At 37.7% G+C, this 17,742-nt stretch overlaps 1 protein-coding gene and 1 long non-coding RNA gene across 3 annotated transcripts in view; one reads left to right on the forward strand and one right to left on the reverse strand.

The window, feature by feature from the left end:
- LOC110045777 (RRP12-like protein) overlaps nucleotides 1-17,742 on the forward strand; it is a 66,528-nt gene that overhangs the window by 1,045 nt on the left and 47,741 nt on the right. For both annotated transcript variants that reach the window (XM_089292478.1, XM_089292472.1), the window contains exons 2-23: nucleotides 58-87; nucleotides 3,476-3,529; nucleotides 3,832-3,908; nucleotides 4,253-4,358; nucleotides 4,549-4,665; nucleotides 4,870-4,993; nucleotides 5,349-5,425; nucleotides 5,894-5,947; nucleotides 7,980-8,078; nucleotides 8,725-8,816; nucleotides 12,007-12,118; nucleotides 12,307-12,407; nucleotides 12,561-12,639; nucleotides 12,896-12,931; nucleotides 13,085-13,185; nucleotides 13,360-13,401; nucleotides 14,117-14,241; nucleotides 14,937-15,001; nucleotides 15,861-15,911; nucleotides 16,438-16,549; nucleotides 16,892-17,040; nucleotides 17,547-17,614. In XM_089292478.1, the coding sequence (XP_089148604.1) occupies nucleotides 58-87; nucleotides 3,476-3,529; nucleotides 3,832-3,908; nucleotides 4,253-4,358; nucleotides 4,549-4,665; nucleotides 4,870-4,993; nucleotides 5,349-5,425; nucleotides 5,894-5,947; nucleotides 7,980-8,078; nucleotides 8,725-8,816; nucleotides 12,007-12,118; nucleotides 12,307-12,407; nucleotides 12,561-12,639; nucleotides 12,896-12,931; nucleotides 13,085-13,185; nucleotides 13,360-13,401; nucleotides 14,117-14,241; nucleotides 14,937-15,001; nucleotides 15,861-15,911; nucleotides 16,438-16,549; nucleotides 16,892-17,040; nucleotides 17,547-17,614 (1,871 nt within the window). The remainder of the gene's footprint in view (nucleotides 1-57; nucleotides 88-3,475; nucleotides 3,530-3,831; nucleotides 3,909-4,252; nucleotides 4,359-4,548; nucleotides 4,666-4,869; nucleotides 4,994-5,348; nucleotides 5,426-5,893; nucleotides 5,948-7,979; nucleotides 8,079-8,724; nucleotides 8,817-12,006; nucleotides 12,119-12,306; nucleotides 12,408-12,560; nucleotides 12,640-12,895; nucleotides 12,932-13,084; nucleotides 13,186-13,359; nucleotides 13,402-14,116; nucleotides 14,242-14,936; nucleotides 15,002-15,860; nucleotides 15,912-16,437; nucleotides 16,550-16,891; nucleotides 17,041-17,546; nucleotides 17,615-17,742) is intronic.
- Nucleotides 10,276-11,413, reverse strand: LOC149118247 (uncharacterized). The gene is made up of 2 exons (XR_016208109.1): nucleotides 11,147-11,413; nucleotides 10,276-10,515 (listed from the first exon to the last, which is right to left on the reverse strand). It is a non-coding gene; the product is annotated as an uncharacterized LOC149118247 (long non-coding RNA).

The following is a 17,742-nucleotide window of genomic DNA, read 5'->3' on the forward strand; positions in this document are numbered from 1 at the left end:
ATGGAATCAAGGTGTGCCACTGACAAAGATACATTTTTTAACTCCATTTTTTTACAGGTTTGTGCTGTTCTGGCTGCAGTCACTGAGGTAATGATGTAACAATTTTCTAATGAAAGTCTTTTCTTGTCTGTTAAGATGGGTGAATGTCCTGGCTGTTGTCACTGTTTTGTATTCTTGGGCTATCTGACATCTTACTCTCACAGCTCCTTTCTCTGTCTACACTGTACAACCGTAGGTGTAGAGTATATAAATAGGTACAAGCAAATTTATTGTTGGAGGTAACCCTGCAATAGCCCAAAATCACATCCCACATCCAGGAGAGGCAGGGCTGGTACAGAGGGGGAAGGAGGAGGGGGGGGGGGGGGGGGGAGGGGTGTAGAAAATGCATGTATACTTTAGGATTTGCCCTCAGTAGGGACACTTGACCAGACTCAGACTTTTGAATGTACCTATCATTTCAATTATTTTATAGTTGGAAATTTTTATATCCGGATATTATTATTACACACTCTCATTCAGGTCATCATACAGGTACATGTATGTTTAGTGGAAATTTTGTAATGAAACTAAAACTAAGTTACATGTATCTTGCATTATGGTATTGCTGTAATAACTCAATGCAGGATACCACATGTAGCTTGGTTGGATCTTAATGTTTGTGTGCTTAATTCTTTCGTTACTAAAGCTGCAATGATGAGGACACATGATAATTATTATGCATATGAAGAAGCTAGTCATAAAAGGGGATAAGTGACGATTTTGGTTGCTTTTCTTTTTTCTTGCTCCAAATTAGCTGAATTTTTGCATGTGGTCTTCAATGTAATAGAAAAACGTGGTTCTGTATTTTTGTCGCTGGTTTTTGCTTTGTTTTCGAGTTAAAACGTAGGCAAAAAACTTGGCTTTTCCTAGCCATGTCTTTAGGAGTTTATTTGTTGAACAGCAAACAGGCAGACTGTTTATAGTGTATGAAGTCAAAACCAAATCCCACAGCATATAGAGCGGAAATCTGGGAACGGATTGTTTACACCAGTTATTGTGACGTGAACACAACACATGAATCGATTGAGCATCAAACAAAATGCCATCAAACAAAAAAGAGATGTGCCGCATTAGAGCTCTGTCAACTAATATCTTCGAAGTCAGATCGAGCCAGGTAGCAAAGTCCAAGAGCAGTTCTTGCCCAAGAAAAATACCCTCTGGTGAGTTGTGGCCCATTTGCCAAGCGTTGCTAGTGTCAAAGTTTGGAAAGCGAGAACTGGTTTTAGACTTATAAAATTTGTCTTGTATCGACCACCATGTTTTCCTGTGCATGAGATGTAAGGACCCTTCCCGGCATGCATTGCGACTACGTTCTGCGGACGTTTCTCAAACTGGTAACTAGATTTAAACATAATAATGGCCAGCAAGTGGCGATCGATTGTAACAGATCTGTGATCCAGTTTGCGTTGATTTTATTTCAAATCGGCATGATTTGTAGTGTTTTGAGCTTCTGGGATCAGGGGACATGCAGATGTATGGAGACCCGTACGTTGCGCAGAAGGGTTAATCTGTTAATCTGTCAGCCCTATTTATAGAGCGTTTTCACGTGGAGTCATCAAATTCTTAAATCCAAAACTAAACAGCCACCAAAGTTGTTATCCTCATCAGGCATAAGAGGTACCAGCGCATTTTGAACTTGGAAGTTATGGCGGTGCGTGACATAAAGCTGCGATCGCGTTTGTCGAAAACTATGTTTTATCTCATGATTTTTTAGCCATTGAAGACGTTGCCGTATTTGGAAAAGTGCTTATTGAAATGTTTATTTGTTTCATTTTATTTTTATTTACACCTTTTTTTGACCTGAAATCAGCATTTTTGAGCTTATACATTGCGTGAAATTATCATTTTCAGGAGCCCATCATGGGCTCCTACCATTTTGCTGGTTTCTAAGTGAAACCAACATCCTTGCCGTCACGCGTTAACGTCAAATCACCATTTTAACCTATTTAGACTTGAAATCAACATCATTGAGCTTATGCGCTGCGTAAAATTGACATTTTGCTGGTTTCTAAGTGAAACCAACATCCTTGCCGTCACGTGTTAACGTGAAATCAACATTTAAACCTTTTTTGACCTAAAATCAACATTTTTGAGCTTATACGTTGCGTGGAATTGACATTTTGCTGGTTTCTAAGAGAAATCAACCTCCTTGCCGTCACGAGTTAATGTCAAATCAACATTTTAACCTATTTAGACCTGAAATCAACATCATTAAGCTTATACGTTGCATGAAATTGACATTTTGCTGGTTTCTAAGTGAAATCAACCTCCTTGTCATCACACGTTAACGTGAAATCAACATTTAAACCTTTTTTGACCTAAAATCAACATTTTTGAGCTTATACGTTGCGTGGAATTGACATTTTGCTGGTTTCTAAGAGAAATCAACCTCCTTGCCGTCACGAGTTAACGTCAAATCAACATTTTAACCTATTTAGACCTGAAATCAACATCATTAAGCTTATGCGTTGCGTGAAATTGACATTTTGCTGGTTTCTAAGTGAAATCAACCTCCTTGTCATCACGTGTTAACATGAAATCAACATTTAAACCTTTTTTGACCTAAAATCAACATTTTTGAGCTTATATGTTGCGTGGAATTGACATTTTGCTGGTTTCTAAGAGAAATCAACCTCCTTGCCGTCACGAGTTAACGTCAAATCAACATTTTAACCTATTTAGACCTGAAATCAACATCATTAAGCTTATGCGTTGCGTGAAATTGACATTTTGCTGGTTTCTAAGTGAAATCAACCTCCTTGTCATCACGCGTTAACGTGAAATCAACATTTAAACCTATTAGTTGACATTTTTGAGCTTATACGTTGCGTGAAATTGACATTTTGCTGTTTTCTAAGTGAGATCAAAGTCCCTGCGGTCGTGGCGAGCCGATCCTTTGTTATGATAAACCGAGGCGAGACTTCGACTTATAACAAAGGCTTGGCTTGGTTATTATAACAAAGGATCGGCTCTGTTTATCATAACAAAGGCCCGGCTTCATTTATTTGCAGCCTCGGCGGGAAAAGGGCGTTAGGTATTTTAATCAAAAGTGAACTTTGTCGAAAACGCTCCAAATTTCGCATAGAGTTTTGTTTAGGTATGTTTAGCAATGTCCTGTAGTTTTTCCGCTAAACTTTGCTTCGTTTTCAGGATATTGCGTATGCAAAAAACCACTCGGTTTTCCTAGCGGCGTCTTTATAAAGCGAAGTAAAAACCAGCGGCAAAAATACAGGAACACATTTTTCTATTACATTGAAGACGACATGCAAAAATTCAGCTAATTTGGAGCAAGGAAAAAGAAAAGCAACCAAAATCGTCACTTATCCCCTTTTATGACTAGCTTCTTCATATGCATGTAGATGTACACGTACATACATGTATACACAAGCTGTATGAAACAGATATAATAGGGCAAAGTCTGTTTAATTATTTGCAGGTTATCAAGTCAAAGGGTGGAAAAGAATCTGAAACAGAGTACTTTGCAGCTCTGGTAAATTAAATGTATTTTGATTCTCAGCCTACATTTGAGATTATGGCAAATTCTTCCATATGGCCTTGACAATGAACCCTTGTTTACAAGGATGCTACAAGTGTGTTGTCCAGGATACATAAATTAGTCTAGTATCAGTCTAGTATCAGTGCTGTATTTCCTTTTATGATAGTTCAAAAATTACACTACATGTACATCAAGGATACCTGCTCTTTGAAGTTTTGTCCTTCATATAGGTAAGAACTCTGTCTCCTAGGGGTAATCATTAATAGCAATGTATTTGTTTCCTTCTTTTTCTGTAGATGACTGCTTTAGAGTCAGCTGATGAATTGGAAGCAATTACTGCAATTACATTTCTTTTGAGTCTGGTTATTAAAAGGTACAAAAAATGTACTGCTATTCATTGTATTATTTAAGAAACATTTATTTCATGTACATGTAAATGTAGATGTACCTTTGATATACATGTAGGTGAGTACACTATTTCTATACATTGTATGTACAATCCCATGTTAAGAAGGGGATTAGTTCAAAAATTAGCACAAAAATATTGGTTGCCATGGTTCACACAATTTGCCCAAGAAAGGATCTAGGCAAAGCACTGCACATACGTGTACTACTAGATACATGTAAATTGCTAGCTAACATGTCAAACTATGCATATTAAAAAAATAGAAATTAATTATTACATAATTTTGTCTTTTCATAATTATTTTTATATAGTGTCCCTGATGGCATTCTTCAAGCCAAGTTCTCTAAGTCTTGTCAAGTTCTTGTCACAATCCTGGCATCTCATGCTGCAGATGGCACACCAGGACTGCTTAGACCTGTAAGTTGTCACAAAATCACCAAATCAATAGACATTACTTTGTACATGTAGTTCTGGCATTACTTCACCACCATTTCTTTCTCCTGAGCATGTTTTAAGGGACTGGCATGTACATGTACATCTACACGTACAATCTACTCTTGAAAACAATACTTAATTCTAATGATACTTTCTCTTGTTGTTGCCCCAGCTACTTGCCTGTTTGTGCAGGTTGCTTAGTGTTCAAGAAGGAGCTGTTTGGTCAGAATCATCAACAATGACAACTTTCAATGGATTACTGAGCTTTGTGGTACATAGTAAACCAAAGGTATGCTTGGGAATTTTAATTCTCCATTGTTAAAAAATTTTCTTGTGATACAGGAACTCACTGTGAATTGACTGATCATTGGATTAGAGCCACACATGTATGTATGTGTAGTGGTCTCTGGAATGATAAAATTCAGGTACATGTATAGCTGTATGTGTGCAGGTTGTCTGCTTGCCATCTCCCTTTTCTCTGTTTCCATTACAGGTTCGCAAAGCAGCACAAGAAGCTGTAACACTGCTGTTAAAGAAACCACCAGGTGACATGCAACATCATCCAGCATCAGCAACAACGGCTAAGTTCTGTGTTCAGCAAATTGAAGAACATGGAGGTAAGGGGCCAGGTCTCAGTGATCCCCAGAGATCCAGGGGCAGATATTCTGGGCAGGAGGAAGTCAATGGGTCAAAGTGGTACAAACCAAAGTTTACAAGAATGAACAACTGATCTTGTAAAGTTTTGTTTGCACCACTTTTTTCCTCCCGACCTGACTATCTGCCCTGTGCCCTGGGTCTCCGAGAATGAGGGGATCTGATTGAATAATATTCCTGATTGAGTGGTATATGTATTTTATTAGCCATACACTGACTTTTCTTTAGTGCATATTAGTGCATATTTTCTTTAGTGCATATGAACATGATGTCTCCAGATGTTGTTTGCTTGATTTCTTTTATTTATTATTTTTCAAGGATCGTCACAAGGTGCAACTACAACTCTCCATGTCATAGGTGTTCTAAAGGAAATACTCCCTTCTCTTCCTGGACAGGTTTGTGTTACGTGTGTGCATGTATACATGTATGTATCCTATTTTTACTTGAATGAGTGATGTTCATGTACATTTACATGTATTTAATTTCCTAACTCTACAAAATGTTATTCTTGATTGATGATATTGTTAAGTTACATGTGGAATGCAATTGAATCAATAATTGTATCAGTTCCATGGAGGTATTTTTTTACGAATTATCTTCACAAATTTATTACTGTTTAAAAGATACTAAGTAAACCATTAAACTGGGGTTTCATTAATGTTTTCAGCAGTAGGGCAATTGGTTTTCACAGGTTGGGCAAAACCTTTTTAAACTGAACTTTGTGATAAAAAAATATTCCCTAGTACATGGTTAATCCAGGCAGGCAAAATCATCCTCTAACAGCCAGTTACTGTAATTTGTCCGGTACCCAGCCGTTTATGAAACCCATACATCAAGTATACAATTGTTGATTCTTTTCATAGAATGTGAAGGCGGTTTGTGAGTGCCTTTTAAAGCTGATGACGTTAGGAAATGTGGTATGTCGTAACTGCAGTATTGTGCGAGAATTAAGCTTCATGTACCAGGTGGATTAACTATTGTACCTTCAAGGAACTTTAGTTAACAAACTACTGTATGTTACAGAGTTGTTTAAGTTTGAAAGGTTCCTGACCTTTGAATACTGTCTATATTTCCTCCCCCTAATCTTCTGACTTTCTCCTTATCCTGGTGCTGCTTCCTTGCCATCCTTTACGTTTTCATGTATATACAAATCTCCCATAAATTTTCTCCTTTTTCTACCTTCTTCCTTTCTTGCGGTTTGATTTTTTAAAAAAACAACTTCTGTCTCTACAGTATGCTACTTCCTTTCTTTAGACAGTGCATCTTTTAGGTTTCTTACATCCATAATATCCTTCCTTATTTTCTTTCCCCATTTTCATTTTCATTTTCATTTATAAATTACTGTTTTCCTTTTCTGCATACGTAGTGGTATTAAAACATGGCATTTCAGTGATGGCATTTCACCATTATCACGTGCAAATAACTGTGTTAGTTTGGCAATGCTTGTAGAAATGAAAGTGTGAAGTACATTACATAGAGTAAAATAAGGAGTGTAAAACAAAAGGTTGTAGTACATAGCTACACATGTACATGTAAGTGAACAGTTTTGCAGGGATGGAGTCTGTTTGTCAATGAGTGTTTAAGGTGTATCTCTTCAGTTTTCTTTATTAGGAAAAAGAGACCAACTTTAAACACTCATGACAAACAAATCTAAAAAACCTTAAACACTAAAAAAAAAAAACAAAGGAAAAAAAAAAAAAATGAAAGGGCAATGAAGACCCCAGAAATTTAACTGAAATTTTGCGAGATGCATATTTTTTGAAAGGCCATTTGCCACCCCTTGTAATGGACAACTCCTTAACTGAAGGCTTTTGCTTTTCCTTAGCAAATGTTCTCTTAGCATTTGGGACCCTCTGTGGGAAAACAGGGATAAAGGTGATAGCACTCTCACAACACCCTTCCACTCTATAACAAAAGAATTTGGCTTTAGCATGCTTAAAGTGCCGATGAAGCCAAAACATAATTGCTGCTTATTTGAAAGGCTTTTCAAAGTTAAGAAGAATGGCATTTGCCTTTTTGGAATATCTTTTTTTGTTTTAGAGATATTCACGTTTTCGTATTATGCAAATGACGAAAGTGATGGCATCATAAATAGCTCCACAAACAATAAAATACTGAATCAGGAATATCTCCAGAAATATTATAGCAGTGTCCTTCAAACTTGGCACCAGCAATGTACATCACAAAAGAAACAGAATGACACCTACTATGATGTTGCCATGGCAACACTCTTGGCTCCAGTCTCTTTCTGTGAGAAGTGAGATATCCCCATTTGCAACCTTTTGAAGTGGGAGAGCGAGTCTTGCTTGGAACACATATGGTTTCCATATTGTCTTTATTCTCCCCATTAGATTGTTGGGAGTGGATGATCCTTGTTTCAGATAAAATCTGGGAATTTTAGTCTCAATTAAAACAGGACCAGTGGCATAACTGTTGTCATGGCAGTGGCACGACAGGTGTCATTTTATTTCTTTTGTGATATACATTTCTGGTGCCAAGTTTAAAGAACACTGCTTTAATATTTCTAGAGATATTCTTGATTGAGTGTTGCCTTGTTTTATTGGAACCACCTATGATGTCATCACATTTCTCATTTGAATAATACAAAAATGTTAATGTCTCTAAAATGAAAAAAGATATTCCAAAAAGGAAAATGCCATTCTTCTTTACTTTGCAAAGCCTTCCAAATAAGCCGCAATTATTTCTTACTTCATAAGCACTTTAAAGCGTGTAAAGGAGCACGCTTCGGTAGTAAGCTTTTTTGTTTGGTTGGACACACGAAGAACAATAAAGTGTGCTCACACTTGTTTGTTTTAATTGGTGGCTTATTTGTTACACGTCTGTTTTCTTTCCTTTACACTTCGATCTACATATATTTGAAAAAGGAATTATGCTGCCTACACTGTAGGTTAATGCACAGTTTTAAGATTTGTGTTTTCTTTTGATCAGATGGTGACCGTGAATTCTCTTCAAGCCATTTACAAGTTGCTTTCTGCATCACCAGACATCACAACCCTAAGCAAACAACTCAATGCACAGCTGATCAATGTAAGAATGCTGTTTTTTTTTTACACAATTATTATTATGTAAAATTGTATATCACGTTGTGAGACTCTGGTACTAGTCAATATTGGGTAACATTGTAGGCATGCAGTGCATACAAACAGTTATGTAGCTGTAGCCTTTTTCATGCATTGTGAACCTTGGATGCTAGTCAATGTTGGCTAATATCAAAGGCATGCAATGCGTGCTGAGGGTTATGAAGGTGTGGCCCTTTTCATGTATTGTGGATCTAAGATGCTGACCAATACATCGAGAACATGTTAGCAACTTGTTCATGTATATGATATAACTGACACCCTTGAGAGTGGGATTTGGTATCCAAAATGCAAAAGGGATGCTTTGGGAAAGTGTTGGTGGTGTGAACTGACTGTACAGGAAACTTAGTCTTTGCCTTGTACTGATATTTGCACTGGATTACATGTAGCATTCCATCCGTGGAGAGTAACATGTTCCTTCAGATCACTTGATGCTACCAAAATTAGAGTATTAGCCCTTGTACTGTGAGGCTCTTTTAATCCCAGGGATTTGCAACCTACTGGTCTTCTAACTTGCACTGTACAGGTTTGATTTTATTTTGAATTACTGCTATTATTGCTATTATTAAGTAGAAATTATTACATCTCTTCTTTAGGCCCTGTATGATTATCAGCCCAGTGTAAATGACAATGAAGTATCACAGGCCTGGATTTCAACCATGGAGAAGGCTTACATCAACCTGGGAAGGTACATGTACAGTGTATACAATTACATGTAGTACAGTGTAGATGCTCATACTCCTATCGATTGATTTACCGTTGGTTTAGTGTTATCTTTTCTCAGTAGACCATGAGGTGAACCTGAGAAACATGTTCTCCCTTTACCTCTGTAATGCATTGTTGTACTTACATTGTACCAGGGGTCTCATTAAGTTTTGAGTCACCTGTAGCCTTGTTCTTCACACCCTTAAAAAATAACTTGTTACTTTGAGGCTGAATTCTATCAACAACAGGCAATTTGACCCATAGTATCAAGGGAAAATCAAGCATACATGTACAGTCTGGAATATCCCGATAAATTAGGACAGTCATGATGTCATGAAGCTATTGTTAGCAGGGAAAATGGCGGACCTTTTATGTGGGCCAAGAAAATATGTTGTTTCCAGTCTCGCATAGAGTCTGGCCAGTATTATCCAGGACTTTTTTCGACCAAACGTTGAGAAGGAGAATAAGCAGCCATTTTAACAGTGGGAGAAAGTTGACTGTCTTCTAATCATTGAGTTTTTTTGGTGTCAAGCGACAATGTAAACGTGATTTTGTGGCCAAATATTAAGGTTAGTAAAGTGTACGCGTTATTTTCTAGTATTCACGTATTTTTCATTGAGCTGTGTATATTTTTTACTGGTTCTAGTGTTGTTAAAGTTTCATCATGCCAAATTACACGGTTGTAAACAACATCGGTATTTTGTAAACTCTCTTTGAATTTGAGGTGTTACAAGTGTACCTGAACCGCTGTTGTTATAACGCTTGAGTAATGCATCGTGCCTTCATTTTTATGGCAGTTGTTTTCAATTTCTCTCTCTTAAGTACATGAAAGAGCATACTCGACTGCTCAAGGCACTTTGCCGAATTTTAGGGGAAAAAACAAAGGGAAAAGAGAGGAAATAAGACGTCGCTAAGTACGCGGACGAAATTAAACAAATTTGGGAGGTCTTTGTTTTGGTGGATTCACCGAATGTGCACCCCAGTTTTATCACTGGAGAGCCAGCAGCCTGTTGAAAACCACCTACAGCACAGAATTGGCAGCGAAACAGACAGGCCAGGGGTAGTGCAGTGATTCCCTGTAAATGGATGCTATCAGTATCTCAAGGAATGGCACAAAGGGTAGAGAGATTGTTTGTGCTCATTTACCAGACGTTGAGGGCCATGCAAACATGTAAGTTAAGGTTTGTAGGGGGCATTGTACTCTTTTTTTTTGGCATTTTTTAAAAACTGTACACACTGCAGCTGTTCCTAGTAGATGATGATTCTTTTCACCTCCTCATGAAGCTTGAATGTACCAGAAAGTAATGTTTTTGCAAAATAATTTTTATGAACGCAAAGACTGAAAATGTACGAGAGTTTAGAATGTAGTGTCGAGTGTTGAACATTACTAATTGTGAAACTAATGCAAAACATTAATTGGTTGTGAACAGGAAACATATCAGTTTGGTTAAGAATATGTAATAAAAAATAGAAAACATAAGAGTTATCAGACCACTTGAGGGCAGTCTCTTATTTAGTGAGACTACTGTGGTAACTACATTCAAAATAAATTCATATGTTAAAACGAAAAATACATTTGTAATAATATTGACATCTGTAAGCAATGTAATAATCTTCTAAGCGCTTGTGATTTGTTTCAGGTCCTGCATTCTGTTAAGAGGCAAATTCAAGGTCGAGAGTACCTAAAGAGTGAATAAAATAAAATGTATTTCACTTTCAAGACTGAATTTGTTTTGTATACTTTAAATAAGTATATAATAAAACCTTGGGACATGTGGATGGATTGTGAATGCTCCCTTGTCAACCTGTCCAGGAATTATATTTTGATATTTTTGGGTAAATAACTTGTGAAAGTCAGCAATTATATGTAAGTTTTCATAATTTAAATGTGGAAATCAGACATGATATCTTTTAGCACAGTAACAAATAGATACAAGAAATATTTGAAATAAATACCAAAATGGAGAAATTTCAGATTTACAAAAAATATATTAACAGAATTTTTGACTATCCCTGCATCTGACAGCACTAAAATTTTGGATACATTTTTTCTAACTTAGTTTATTTTGTATAAAAGAACAAAGAATTTCTCACTCGTATGCGTTATTGAAAATTCTGTTTTAATGATGATTTCATTTCCTCGATTTAGCCAAAACGTATAACATTTTGGACATCCACAATTTATCTTTGCTGGCATATAAGAACACGCGCGTGCTGTCGATTTCGGCCCGATAATCTCTAGATAAGAGGAAAGCCTCAATTCTCATATCGATCGTTTCTGTGCTTAGAAAAATGCAGGGCAAAGATGCTTACCGATTGTACGGTCTCTTTCCAAAGAATGATAACAGCAGCTCTTCAAACGTGGCCCGCATTGCGTTCTGTGGTGCTTCCTTCAGTCCGAGGATAATCGTTATCTGGGCAGAATTGTCTGTGACGTGGAACACGAACACAAACTTTCCTTTTATTTTATAATTTGGACGGTATCTAACTCAATTCGAGATAAATATTCATGGCATTGGAAAGTATTCGTGACTCTCTTTGTCCGCCATCTTGAATCTCTTGGTTTGTTGTGAAACACAACACTCCACTCAAAACACGCATTCTCATTGGTTGAAACGTGAGTTTCGTGACATCACAGATGTCCTAATTTATTGGGATATTCCGGACTGATGTACACTGCACTCAGCCATGACGGGTGTTACAGGCTACGATCCTTAATGACAGCCCTGCTTACACTTTTGCAGGCTGTAGTGTGTGATGTTAGATTTTAACAGTCAAAAACAAAATAGACTACACTATACACTGAACATTGGTGTGAATTACACAATGGTGATAATGGAGATAATAGTTCAACAACACAAGCACGATCAACTACTTGGTACATGTACTTGGTAACACAACATTAATGAGGTTAAGATTAATGAATATATAAACAGAATCCTCAGTGCAGTTTAATATACTTCTAAAATTGATTGACAGTAGTATCAATTTGACAATGCAATCTCATGAAGTCTGTCAGAGCTCTTAACTGTCAGTTGCATTATTTAATGAATCTTTTTTTCTTCATGTTTACTACTTGCAAGTGTTAATTAATTAGAATGGAACAATAAAAAAGAAGAGACCGTAGGCCCTGATATAAAATTTTATACAGTAACCTTGATCTCTTTGTACAGATTAGATGCAGTTTTGTGCTACAACCATCTTCCAAGGATTTTTTCATCATTGATGAGTTACTACTTATCAGATCACTCTACTCTATACAAAGCAGCTCAGGAAACAATGAATGTAAGCCTTCTAGAACACTACTAAATTTTCCTTGAAATTAGCCTATATACATTGTACATTGAACTTAACCTGTAGTAAGGTGTTCAAAGGATTCTGTCATGTACACATTTTCATGTGTTTCTCAAAGGTTGGACTTGTCCTGCCCTGAATGACACTAACATGCAAGTTTTGCTCTCTTGTTACTTTAGACACTTTTACAAGACTGTCTTGCTCCAGTTGCTGAAGATGTGTGCACAGAGATCACCAAGTCTGCTGGTACAAATAATACACCATTACAAAAGATAATTAAGTGAGTTGCACCTTTAACGCTACCAAATTGTTGGTTTGATTGCAATAGTAAACGTACAGTACTGAAGAATAGGGAATGCCCAGTGTATACGTGTGCATTACATATACATCTGGTTAAGTCAACTTAACAGTTGCCTTTGTTTTCATCACGCAGATGTCTAGAATCAGGTCTCCAATATCGTTATCAAGCATCTTGGGCTGTCATCTTAGAAGTGATCAGAGTTACATTCGAGGTTAGCTTCTTCTTTTGGGTTTGGTTTCCTGTTTAGAATAAGTTGGTTCTTGCAATTAATTAATTTACATTCATGTTTGTGACGTTACATTGACTATCACACTTGTATTTCTGCAATTTACTGGCGATGGTTTTAGTATGTACTTGCTTGTTAGTTACAGTGTATATTAGGGGAAAATGTACACTTGTGTCATGAGCGTGATTAATTTATTGTGTGGTGCAAAGTGGCTAATATAATTTTAAATTTTGTCGTCCAGGTTCTTGGAAAGCATTGCCCAAAATTATTGAAAAAGGTTAGTCACTGGGAAATTGTTTACTTGTAGATGTTTGTTGTATATTCTTTGCATTTATCTCCAATCTTACTCTTTTGTCATTGTTTTTTTTTTTAAATATGAATAATAATAAGACTAATAATCATTCATTATTGTGTTAATATTTTCTTGAAGCTCTTGATGTCCCTTTGTGACTTGCGAGGCACACATCAATTTCCTTACGTAAACAAACTAGAACGAGCTGTTGGTATGGCTGTTCAGAAAATGGGACCCAGGTACAATTATTTGCAATGATTTATATGACACATTACATGTACTGTTAGCATATCACAGGATAATGATATGACGTACATGAATAAATCAAGTTTTTAACGTATGCTAAATAATTAGTGTGGTACATGTACATGTACGTTTGATAATTGGATATGAATTTTGTTCCTATTTCCTAGGATTGTCTTGGAAGCTGTGCCACTACAACTTGACAAGGAAATGTAAGATTTGATGTTTACCACTTACAGTAGGAGCTTAATACGATACAATTCTGATGAACTAAACAAAAACAAAAACAAAAACAAAAAACAAAAAAAACAAAAACAAAAAACAAAAAAAAAAAAGAAAAAGAAAAAGAAAGAAAAAAAAATTGGCTGTGTGGAAAAAGATAGAGGAGACCCGAGGCTGAATTAAACTCCATAAACATCCTTTTAAAGTGTTTAAACTTTGGTCTTAGCGGGGAAATCATACTGTACAAGATATTTGTGTTACTTTGTATCCAAGTTTAATCCTTGACATAACTACTCTTTTGTAATGTGACGAAATTCATAATGATTGTTTTTAACACAGTATTATACTGCTCTAAAACAGCGACTTGTGAATGTTGAGATCGAAACGTGCATTGCTCGTAACCTTGGATTCGTTACAATGTACGTTAATGCTGATCACAAACGTCAGTCATACGTGTGCGCTCGTCAACTTACCGAAAAAATTTAACGGAGAAAGCGAGATGTCCGTTTTCTTCAGGTTGGTGCATCGCTTTCCATTGCATCCTAAAATTTCGGAATCCCCTAAAAACGGACAAACTCTCTAGCCCCCGTATACAGATGATTGAAACCTAGTCCACTCTCGTTTCATTGTCCATACCCACAGATGTACCCTGAAAATGATCATTTGCTTGTTGGTAACCGACTTATTTCAACCTCGCCTTCGCAGAGGCGGACCATGTAACTTTCCTCGGAGTTGGCTGCTGCCTGTATTGAAGGATAACGTGAAAGACACTGAACTAAAGTACTTTTTCGATGTGATGTTGCCACTGTCGGCTAACCTGAGAAACAAAGGTAACAACCGTTGTAAAAGAACAACTGCGAGTCAGAGTATGCTAAGAATAAGAAAATGATGATGTTGACTGTAGTGGTAGGGCTTGGTGCTCGGCAGGAGGTAGGGGTGTTCATAGATATATTACGTAGGAAGAGGCCATTTTACAGTTGTCTGTTCAGTGACCTTGCTTTTGACTGGTTGCGAGGCTGGATGTGACCTTGTTTTCACTAAATTGATAAAGACCTGACTGCTTTTGTTGTGTAAATCAAGTCGTTCTTATGTTACGTGTAACTACAGTAGTTGACCTTTAAATGAAAAAGCGGAGAGGTCTGTATTAAAAGCAAGGTCACCTCCAGCCTCGCTTGAATTCGCAGGCCAGGTAACTAAGCACACAACTGTAAAATGGCCTATTTACAATGACTCAAGTCAAAGCTTTTATTATTACATGTATAGCTTTGACGTGTATCAGGACATTGAAATCTATTCTTAGCGTGGATTTGAGAGGGTCCATGATATATGACGAACTTACTTGTAGATTACAAGTACAAGCAAACGCGACAGATTAGGTAAAATCCTTGGAATGTTCATTACTGACTAACAGGGATAGAAGTACACTACAATAAGATGCATGGTTGAGATGACATTCAACCTGGCTGTTTGTTTTTACTAACCAATTAAATTTTGACATTTTCCTTTCGGTGGCTGTTTGTTTCAGCGATGTCTCTGAAAGAAGCAGGGAAACTCCTCGAGAGTAAAGTGTATGACACTTTACAACTTCAGGTAAATAATTATGCACGTACGATTCGTTTATTTTTTTGACAAAACCAATCAGTTTCAACGGACCAGACTTATAACGCCATCGACTGACAAACACTATTCACATCAGTAACTATAAGGATGACTTCCGCTCAGGTTGTGGAAACGTCAGTCACCATCAACAGTTCTTTTCTACCCTCACCCAAAAGATCACATTATACAAACTGCTGATACTCCTCCTGAGTTCAAACCATTTACTATGCTGTCAACTGGGTTAATTCATGTTTTTGTTCGTTCCAATCCATTTAACTCATGACAATTCTTTGCGGCCATTTTTATTTTGCCATGTTAAGTGGATGGGCAAATTAGTTTAAAGAGAGAAAAATGAACACATCCTTCTGTGAACTTTTTTTTTTTTCGGGCGAAGGGACTTATAATCCAGGCGAACTGACATCGAGCGAACTGGCTGTCGGGCAAAATGACTGGCTACTGATGAATCAATTGCAAACATGACTCTTACCCGGCCCTCGAGCTTTCTTCTCTGGAACAGGAATTGTTTTCTCTCGTTATTAACCTCAGACAGGTTGCTCAGCAACTCGACTAAAACCTTCGAGTGCACGAGAATGACTTGAGTACCATCAGAGTTAGCCTGCGAGCAGGCCCACGTTGCGCGGCGTAGTCGCGAGTAAGAAATCGAGCGGCGAAGCCGCGAAGCTGGACTCCTTCTTTGCTCTTCGCCGCTCGCGTGTGTGACTCAAAGGTGAGCTTGCTCGCAGGCTACCTCAGAGTGCTCTCAAACGCTCTTACGCTCACTTTCTTGATTCGTTTCACACAGCGTCAAATTTTGGTAATGAACTCAACTAGTTTCTTTTGTCTTTCACAGACCTGGGCTCTTTTACCAGGATTCTGCACCCGACCTACTGACCTGTGCCAGGTACTGCATATACACATGTAATGGAGCATAACTTATGCTACCGTTTGCAGAAGATTCTACTTCTTTTTCGTTTTCACCATAGAAAGTTTTTCATGAAAAGAACGCGGCTTGCAGTCGACTTGAGTAAAGGACAAAAAGGAGAAGACTAGTGTGCTAAATATAGCAGAGGGAAAAAAAAAAAAATTAAATGAGCCCTGGAGTCAAGAATATATGCTTTTTACAAAATCAGCGGAGGCTTTAAGTGCCTGTTACATGTAGGCATTGCAACGTTGTATGGGTAAAGGTGACAATACACTCCGAGCATACAGTATAAATTATAGGTAATTGCTATTTTGACAATGTGCAAAACATCGCTGGCGCCCAGTTTCCAAGATAACTTTCGTTCATGCGGTCTTCTACAGTCTTTTGACTTGGGGTAGCGTAAAGCTTGTGAAATACTTGTGGAAAAATGACCAGCCCTTAAGGCCAGAACGTTTTTGTTTTGTTTTGTTTTGTTTTTTTATATTAACCTCGACCTCTTTCGTAGTCATTCAAGTCTGTTGCCCGGATATTGGGCGTGGCTCTTACGGAGAGACCAGACCTGTGTTTGACGGTGTGCCAGGCCTTGAGGCTGCTTATTTCCAAGACGTCTGATAATGGTGAGTCGACCAAAAAAAGGCTTTCAATAATGTGCACCCTCATTACTGTCACTACTTCAGTTATTCCACATAACGTTATTGTGCTGGCTCTCGCGAGAGGGATATCTGTCCCTCGAGAGCGAGTCGTCACTTTCGAGAAACGCGTCGAGTCTTGAGAAAATGGACGCGACGCGCAAGAAACGAGATACAATGTGGAAGAAGTTGTCAACTTACTACAGGTAATATTTTTTATCGGTATTGATGTCAAAATGATCGCAACCTTCCGTACCAGTCAGGGAACTGTGCCATGTTAGTGATGATATTCAATAATTAAATTAAATTTTTTTTTTTTGCCTCTTTTAGCTGAAAGCAAAAACGAGTTGTCTCTGTATGCAAAGAACTACTTGCCGATCCTGTTTAACTTGTATACCGCGGAAGAGAAGGAAGGGGATCCTGACAAATTGCCAATACTGGAGACCATCAGAGTTTATTTGACCATAACAGATCCCAAGGTTAGTTCTGTGCCCTCCCTGTGGTTTCCGGTAGCGCAACTTCGCTACTGGGACGTTCTGGGCAACAAGTACCTTTTCGCCTAATCTTCGAATCTGGGGATTCTCCGACATGTCAAAGAAAGCATGCGTTGTCTTTTTAGTCAGTTAGGAGCGTACGCACGTTATTTTTTTTTGAACTTTTCACCGGTTATATGTGCGAAATTAATTTGTGTCGGCCTGTGTTGTGCTGTGCTGTGACGTAGCGTGCCGTGCCATGCCGCCTTCCTCGTTGTTGTTCAGTTGACAGATATGAGAACTTAAGAAATGCGCGTTGTCTTGTGTCACTTGGCATCATTCCCACCGAAAAGTCAATTCTCGGAGAACTGATAGCAACTGAAAAATAGTTCCTCTAATTCTTATGTCCTTTACATTTACATATAGTTGTGTCTCTCTTGCAAGAATATCTGGATTAATGTCCAGTTGATACTGTACATAACTGTACATGTGTTCCTCTTGTCACTGTTTAGCTTGTTGCCACGTTCTTCTCCAAGGGTCTAGAAAAGCTAAGAGGAAGCGAAAGTGATACTAGGGCGAGGTATGTGAATTTGGAAGCGAATTTAATTTATATAGAGTGACATTTCTTTGTGAACGAATCGAAAGTACAGTTGCATTAAATTATATCAAGCTTGGAATGTTTGTAAGCAATGTTAGCTCTGTCCATTT

This window comes from Orbicella faveolata, unplaced genomic scaffold (assembly GCF_042242905.1).
Source record: "Orbicella faveolata isolate gen_17 unplaced genomic scaffold, um_ofav_v1 contig_1, whole genome shotgun sequence".
NCBI lineage: Eukaryota > Metazoa > Cnidaria > Anthozoa > Scleractinia > Merulinidae > Orbicella > Orbicella faveolata.